The 8956-nt window shown below is 35.5% G+C and overlaps 1 protein-coding gene across 4 annotated transcripts in view; it reads right to left on the bottom strand.

Annotated features, from left to right (window-relative positions):
- Positions 1-237: 237 nt before the first annotated feature.
- Lmbrd2 (LMBR1 domain containing 2) overlaps positions 238-8956 on the bottom strand; it is a 60178-nt gene continuing 51459 nt past the window's right edge. For 3 of the 4 annotated variants that reach the window (XM_021183333.2, XM_029469677.1, XM_029469678.1), the window contains exons 17-18: positions 7860-7986; positions 238-6059 (exon numbers count right to left, since the gene is read on the bottom strand). In XM_021183333.2, the coding sequence (XP_021038992.1) occupies positions 5999-6059; positions 7860-7986 (188 nt within the window). In that variant the 3' untranslated portion in view covers positions 238-5998. The remainder of the gene's footprint in view (positions 6060-7859; positions 7987-8956) is intronic. The other variant, XM_021183334.2, reaches the window with a different exon arrangement.

The following is an 8956-nucleotide window of genomic DNA, read 5'->3' as shown; positions in this document are numbered from 1 at the left end:
TGTTCTTACTATTGTGAATTGGAAGAAATTCACTCAGCTGTGGCAGTTGTTCAAGAGCCTGAAAGTGCTCACCACCATAAGAGAAGCTACTGAGACCTCCCAAAGGACCCTGAGCCCCTCTGAGCCAAAGACACCACCTGTGAAAGTGAGCAGAGCTGGGTGACAGAGCTGACTTAACCTCTTAAGCTTAAACAGTTTAACCTCAACAAAGTAAGATACTTAAATAATCAACAAAACTGTAGTTCATAGAGATGTCATTTATTTCATGCAAAGCTACACATTATCCTATATTTTAATAATGAATCATATAAACATTAAAAAAATCATTACATCACAGTAAGTTACAACACTACAAAGGAATTGCCTGTCAGTGAGTTTGTCAAAATTAAGCTAAGAAACGTTATGCATAGATAAGGCCAAAGATGCTAACTAACTTACTGATAGCATTTTGCAGGTTTTTCCAAATATAGGTTTGAAAATGTAGTGAAAATCTACTGGGGGAAAAAAAAACAACAGTTAAATCTACAACCTACTGACCAGGTAGGAAAATGTCTGTTGTTATACATCCAGTAATAGAGCTGATTACAGATAAACTTGGCATCATGCATCCCCAAATGAAAAGTTACCATTCTGAAAACTGTGAATGGACAGACATTTGAAGAGATTTATGTTCTATTTCACCCAGGCAACTGAATTATATGACGGCAAAATACCAAGCTCTTTATCAATGCAATGTGGAAATCAGGCTTCTGGTATGCTTTTCTTGGGTACTGGTGTATGTACATATACATAGGAAGAAACTTAGGAAATGCAGGCATGTTTCAAATTCACATCAGAGTATTTCACTTTAGAATATTGTACTAAGGCAGTATGTTGAGTCAGAACTTATTTAAGGATGACTTTAAACTACTCAAAGCAATACTACAATTATTTACTTACAAAACCATTTATAAAAATTAAATACCAGGGAAATAACATCAATAATTAGAGCTTTTTGTACTTTTCAATGTTATAATTTATATATATTAGGTTATAGTAATTTAAAAGGCAGGTATACATACTCTATCTTCTAAAATGAAAAAAAAAATCCTTCAAGTTGTTCTCAAAATACAGACAAAAACAAATCCATTGGATTGTTTAAAAAAAATAAATAAATAACACAATCTCTCCCCTACAACTTGGCATGCCTAACAGGGAAGATATTAGCCAGTATTCTTCAATAAAGATAGAGATTTATGCCATAATACCAAATGCAAATGCTGTGCACTTTAATAGGCTGTGGATTTGCCTTACATGTCTGCCACAGTCAGCCACTCCCAATATTCTTTTGCACCAAACACCACAAAATTCTTTTACAAGTTACCAATATAATCATAAAAGGAAGGGTTTTCTAGGAAGAAGCAAAAACATCTTTTAAGATAGCAGAATTACGCAATCTTACTTTATTAAAAACCTTTTAAATTATAGCAAGACCTCACCTGATCTCCACCCATAAATCATTTGAGAATGGAACTTTGTTATTGTTACAGTGGCTGATATGGAAGGAAATGGAGGTGAGAGCATGATCCCTTGGCAGGAGAAAGGAGGGCAGCGCCTACCCTGGGAGGCTGGCTTACAGGGCTGAGACCCAGAAATGGTGCCAAACCTGCCTGGGCTCCCAAGTCTCTAGCCACAAAAGCACTGATTTGGAAGTACTATCCAAAAAGAAATCAAATTTCACTCTTCTTGCAACCCTCAATTTTTTTGTTGTTTTGTTTTGTTTTGTTTGTTTTGTTTTGTTTTGTTGGAGACAGGGTTTTTCTGTGTAGCCCTGGCTGTCCTCAAACTCACTCTGTAGACCAGGCTGGCCTCAAACTCAGAAATCCACCTGCCTCTTAACTCCCAAGGGATGGGATTAAAGGCGTGTGCCACTGCCTGGTGTATAACCCTTAATCTATTCCACTTTTAACATGTGCACTTTTATGAATTCCTTTTTATGATGAAATATCTCACATTCTTAATGTTGAGTTTTTAAAAATCATTTTATACAAAACTTTACAGTGAAAACATTTTTACTGCAGTGTCCTCTTTAGTAACATCAAAGAAAACGCACTGAGCTAGTATGCACTATGCTTCTATTCAGACATTGTTCACTAGTCTAGCAAAATGTGTTTTACTACTTCAGCTATAAGACTGCTATTTCACTGAGTAGGATTTGAAGTCAAGTAGTTCCTTGAGTGTACTGCTCATTATCAACGGTGTACATAAACAAAAGAGAAAAGTCTATCAGCACAGGAAAGCCGTGTTGTAAAGGAGGTGGGAGGGAGGGAGGGAGGCACAAAGACAGACAAAGCCTACAAGCATTTACCTCTCAGCTTTTAAAGTCCAATACTGTACAGTCCACAGCACTTTGAAATGCAGTGTGTGTAATCCCTTAGGGACATGTTTTGTCTCTCTGTACAAATGTACTATCATCCTTGTGATTTTTCAGGCATGGCCCATTCAAATTTTAAGTATAAATTTTACTTTACAGCCTGAAATGTAGTTAAAGGTTTTATTTTCCCTGTAATATGGTAATCAATATACTACTGAAAAAATTCCTTAAACCTATTAAAGGAATAAAATGAGGTCTGTAAATAAACATAAATGAAATCTGTCCATTAGCATGCTAAAATGTACTTTAAAAACAGTGACGTTCCTACCCACACTCAATTTGAACATATTTTATGCTTACATGTTACACTGCACAATTTAAATTGTAAAGGCCAGATACATATCAACCAGCAACCTTTCCTTTTTGGACAATGTGGACTGTTGAATCTGATGGGTTTTTACGATGGGGATTTTCATGCTTTGATTTAACTCTTAACACTTTTGTGAAATGAGATCCTCTGTGAGATAAAACTATCCTAAAACTCTTATATGTGGCCCAATAGCAAATATTTATAATTATATTTATATTTTAATTCTTCTTAAAATTCTTTTACAAAAATGTGCTATTAACAAAAGGGTTATATAGTTTTAAAAAGTAAATTAACAACGCATATAACTGATTCTTGAAATTTATAGATTTTTTTCTATAATACTTAGTTTGAGTTATTAGCTTGTTAAATATTCTTAATTAATAATTATTTAAAAATATTGATCCTGGTGCTGTGGCGCATTTCTGTGGTTGTAGAACTTGGGAGGTGGAGGGAGATCAGGAGATCAGAACCATCCTCAGCTACATACAGAGTTTGAGGCCAGCCTGGGCTACATGAAACTCTGTCTCAAAAAAAAAATCAAAATTTTACATAATTCTATGATATTTGTTAACATGTAAGAAAAAGAGTACCAGAAATAATCCTTTAAGGAAACCACTTTGTACATAAAGCATGTGAATTCTGTAGTAATATTTTTGTGACTGTGTCATTATATGTTAATACGTGTCTGAAAAAATACTGTACACACTATCAATGCTTTATACAGAGCAGCTTAATAAATATTAACTTAATTCCTCGGCAATAAAGTCAATGCTTCCAGCTTGAAACCACTGCCTTCTAAACTCAAGTTTACCCAGCAAAGTAACTTTTCTATATAGTTGGGGACAAAACCCTGTAAGAAAAACTCTTTAAAATTTTGAACACTCTGGATCATTGAAACATCACAAACTCACTGTGGAAAGAACTCAAACCTACAGAGAGCTGCAGTCTTTGTGAAGCATCTGCACATAATGTACACTTCTGTTGGTGTCACCCTAAAGGGAAGGACCTGTATCTCTTTGCATATTCCTATCATTCTGTCTTAGAGCATTATAAAAGTTAGTAGTAAAACTGAACAGTCCTCTATTTATCCTTCTACTCTGACCGTAGCATCTGAGTATTAAGGGAAAAAAAAACCCAAAAACATATTTAAGAAAAATATTTCAAAATAAATCCACAGAACAAATGGCGAGTCACTATTTTACCTTCAGACAAACTAGTTCATTTTGCTTTAGGGACTTTGAAGTTCTCAAAGACCCTTCCTGTGATAACCATCCCTGTCCCTTCAAAGTACTAGGGGAGGGAGGGAGGGAGGGAAGGAAGGAGGGAGGGAAGGGGAGGGACGGAAAGCAAGAGCACAAGAGCATGGCACAGCAGACAACTTGCTTTGTCTTTCTAAAACCCAGCACATGATCATCACTTTAACTCCCTCACAACAGTTTAGAGAGGTAGATCAGTAGGAAAGTAGTAAATGCGTCCTTCATTCTGAAAATGAAGAAACTGAGGCACTGAAAGGTTCTGTGATCTGCCTAAGTTATTCCAGAAACCAATCATGAAATTATAAGCAGCATTCCATTATCACTGTTCTGGTCAACTGCTCTTTGACTGCATTCACAGTAAAAGGTTATATGCATATGTGTCCTAGGATCGATCGAGCGGGCTACGCAACCTTCAATTCAGAGTAAATCTATCTCTTGATAATTATTTAAAGGGGGAATCTATATGGAAGGTCATAAAAAATGCAACCATTAAAAAAAAAAAAAGGTAATGAGAATTGAATACTTCCTTTCAGTACCTGCATAGAACTATGTCCTCAACATAGGACAGAGTAACACTTGAGCACTAGTAATAATTGCAAGGAAAACAGGTGAGAAGCTGTCCTGGACAAGCTCAAGTCTGATCACCCCATGTAGAATGTACTCTGTAAGAAACAAATAGAACAATCCCTTAGTAACACATGCTAAGCCATGTTCACTTGGTAATAAAACACTGGCTCTTTAAAACATAATACCCAACTTTGGCTTAAATGCAAAGGTTGAAACAACCAATTTAAAATAATAAGCATGTTTAACAAACAAGTTATTACTACATATTTTCATTCAAATACATTTTTCTGGTTTTTTTCTATGCTATAATTTAAGTGTTAGCAATACTCATAAATGGATTATTTTTATTTTTACCATTCAATAGCTGAACAGCCAGATGTTTTCTTTACAAGGAGTATAAACAGGCATCTTTTAAATATTAGAGAATTGGGGCTGGAGAGAGAGCTCAGAGGTTAAGAGCATTGACTGCTCTTCCAGAGGTCCTGAGTTCAATTCCCAGCAATCACATGGTGGCTCACAACCATCTGTAAAGGAGTCTGATTCCCTCTTCTGGTGTGTCTGGAAACAGCTACTGTGTACTTATGTAAATAAAATAAATCTTAAAAAAAATTTAAATATTAGAGAATCTGGGGAAGTCTTTGGCTATAAAACAAACAAATCTACTCATCATTAATATTTAGGATTTTTCTTGGATGGAATGATTAGCATTAAGTCAATATTCTAAATGTTAAAGATGAATATTTTTCTCTGAAATGAAAATCTTTTACAAAGCAATAATGTCAAAACCATAAAAAGATCCAGTTACTACAAAGACGGAGAAGAATAACACATCACCCAATTAGAATACACATGCTAAGGACACTAACACTATCAATTGAAGAGTCATCTTAATTGTACATGCACAATCCCACGTACGTGTATACAAATCTGAAGAAGAGCTGTTTACATTCAGTTATGTCTGATACATAAGCCTTGCTTTAAGACATGAGTTTAGTGAATACAGTAATTATTTGAGGTCTCAGTTCACTTTCAGTTCTTTGGAAAATGTAGGTTGAAGATTTTTAAAGAAATAGTAAAAATTTAAATTACAGTTATAAAATTGTAGAATTTAGTGTGACATATGGCTTCATTGAACTTTAAAATAACTTTCCTAAAAAATTAGCATGAAACCAAGTTAGCTCTATGTTTCTCATGAGTTGAATCCTTCCACTTAACTACACTTCTAAGGCAGATGCTTCAGATGGTATCCAATAAAGCCTATCAGAAAAGAGGATGCTCTATTCAACAAACTATAACCTAATATTGTTAAGATATGATCGATTTTCAATGCTGTTTTTGTTATCCTCACACCGTTTACAGAGAGAACAGAGGAAATACAGGGCACAAAGATGTTCATAAAGGCTGAGCTCATGTGTTGACCTTGGTTACTTGATCCATGAATTACTTCAGACTTTAGATATCTTCAAATATTATACTGGAAGACATGGAGAGATATCGCCCACCAGGTTGATACCTAAAACGTAAACATACAAAAATGATCTAAAATGTCAAAAACGGAACTGACTACACAATTTCTAAAGACCATTAACATTTATTCACTAACTAAAAGTAGAACACTATCTCCCAAAATTATAATCTAAAAGGACTTAATTGTAAATCAACTAGCAACTGTAAGAAACATTCCCCCGACTGTATAAATAACCATGCTTAATGTTAAAAGATAGAGTATTCTAGGGATTTTGCTATTTATAGTTAATGAAATAGTAAACACCTTTAGTATCTATGGTTATTTTCCTGTTTTTATTTTTGAAGTTAGCATACAAAGTAATGGGCTTATTTATGGCATGCACACACACGCATACACACACATACATATACATAAACCATTACACTGTATTCATAGTCATTCCCTTCCACTGTTATCCCCAGCCCTGTTCCCTTCTTGCTGTTCTTCTTCTTCCTCACAAATAGTCTTCCCTTCTGATCCCCTCTTCCACCTAAGATCTTTTTCTTCTCCCTCATCGTCTCCTTAATACTTTTATGACCCTTTCATGACTTTTAGTTACAAATATTTTTTTTGCAAAGTCATGATTACATTTCTCCTTATGGTTGGGTAAAATCCCTTTGTATACAGAGATCACATTTTCTTTTAACCTTTCATCTGCTGGTAGACATTCTGGCTGGCTCCATGTCTTTGCCACTATGAATGAAGAACAATAGATAGAGATAGTGTCTGTATGGTACCCTACTTACACATCTTTTGGAGATGTAAACAGTGGCAGAGTAGGGTCATATGGCCGTTCTCTTCCTATACTTTTTATTTTACTGTTTCTCATGGCAAAACAACTGAAGGGATAGGCTTTGTAGTCAGAGTACTGGAATTAAAAGCCTGACTTATAAACTATGCAACTCAAGGCAAATTACTGAGCCTTTGAGGACATTAATCCAGTAAGAATTTTTGCAATAAAAGAAAATGTTGTTAAAATTTTTATATTGTGTCTGACATCGAAACATATTAGACATATAGATATGACTAAAGATAATAAATGTCATAAATGGAAATGTCTAATAGAGATGTAAATAGTCATAATTCTTTGTTCTCTGTCTTACTTCTTTCTTAATTCTAATGTCACTAGTGTTATATAAAAATACCTACTTCAGTTATACTAGTGAATGATATAATTTTTGGTGCCTCTTTGTTTTTCTTCAGCAGAGCTCTCTCTTTCTGATTCTGGCATGGATTTACTAACTGACGAGGGCAGCCTCCTACCTTAGCTGCTCAAATGCTGAGACTATAGGCAGCTATCACCACACATTAGCAGAATGTCATAATTTTTAAAAACAAACTAACTAGACAGTATAAAAAGGTATCAAATGCGAAGGGTAGATATTTGCTTAGCATGTACAGCACCCTGAGCTTAACGCTCCAGTACTAAATAAACCGCCTCTGGCTGTGCACACCCGGAATAGAAGGTCAATGCAAGAGGACCAGATCAAAACCTCCCTCAGCTGCAGGAAGCCAACCTGGGCTACATGAGGCTTGATCTCCAAAACAAAACCAACCCAAAAAGGCATTAAATATGACTGTGCATTTTTGAATTGCTAATGAAAAAGAAATCTTTTTCTTCTCTTGTTATGAAGGGTATCCAACCGACGCCTTCTGCATTCCTGACAAGCAAACTCCCACCAAGCTTTATCCTCAACACAATAGTCTTCTTATGCTTAGTTATCTGCTGTTTTCAAGCTCCTTATATCAGCTCATCACTAAAATCTCAGAAGCACACAAGAGCCAAATGACACAGCCAGCACTCACCTTCCTGACTCAGGTTCCAGAGATTCATCAGTAAATGTTTCTGCATTAAAGTCCAGAGGTTCAGCATCCTGGAGAAGCTCTATCCGGTCTCTTTCAGTCCTGTTATTAGCCCTGGTGTATTTGGATGCTGTTCAAAGAAGAAAAACATTAGCTACTTCTCTATTGTCTTTGAATTTATGAATCACAGGAAAAAAATCAAGACTGCAGTAAATGCTGACTGTGAAGACAATAGCCATAAGTTGTTTGGTTCCTAGAAAATCAGATTCAAATTATGACAGAGTAATACAAAATAAGGAAAATTTATTGAGCCATCTAGCTAGCTCAGAGCAGGTAGTGTGATGATTTAGAAAATAAAAATTAGAATCTATATTTAATTATGGTTATCCCCACAGTGAAGTGTGAAGTGTCATTTGGTTTCACAGTGAACCTTTATTTATTTATTTTGGCTAGAAATTTGAGGTATACGGCAGTTCAACTTCAACTCTTGAAGAAAAGACTATCTAACCCATGAAGCAAGTATACGGGAATACTGGCCAAATAAATAGATAAATAAAAAAGTCTATAACTACTCTGAATTTTCTAGTCACCATATTAAAAATTATAAAGACACAGCTGAAATTAATTTATCCAAAAATACTGCCAACACAGAGACATCCACACCGCAAGAATTCAGTGGCCAGTGGCCTCATGGGTAATGCTTGACATCTAGGTCATTACAGTTCCAGTAAGTATCCCCTTTCCATAGGGGTTTCTTGTAAACAATTTACATTATCAAAGTCTTGCTTTAGGCAGATCAAGTGTATATATATATATGTGTGTGTGTGTGTGTGAGTGTGTGTGTGTGTATGTATATGTACATACACATACATGTACATATACATACACACACACACACTCACACACACACACACACACACTTTAAAAATGGGACTGGAAAGAAGACTCAGCTGTACTGGACATTTGCTGCTCTTGAAAAGAATCAGTATAGGTGGAACAACATTATGAACTAACCAGTACCCTGGAGCTCTTGACTCTAGCTGCATATGTATCAAAAGATGGCCTAGTCGGCCATCACTGCAAAGAGAGCCCCATTGGAC

Source organism: Mus caroli, chromosome 15 (genome assembly GCF_900094665.2).
Source record: "Mus caroli chromosome 15, CAROLI_EIJ_v1.1, whole genome shotgun sequence".
Taxonomy (NCBI): domain Eukaryota; kingdom Metazoa; phylum Chordata; class Mammalia; order Rodentia; family Muridae; genus Mus; species Mus caroli.
This window is presented reverse-complemented; position numbering and strand designations above follow the sequence as displayed.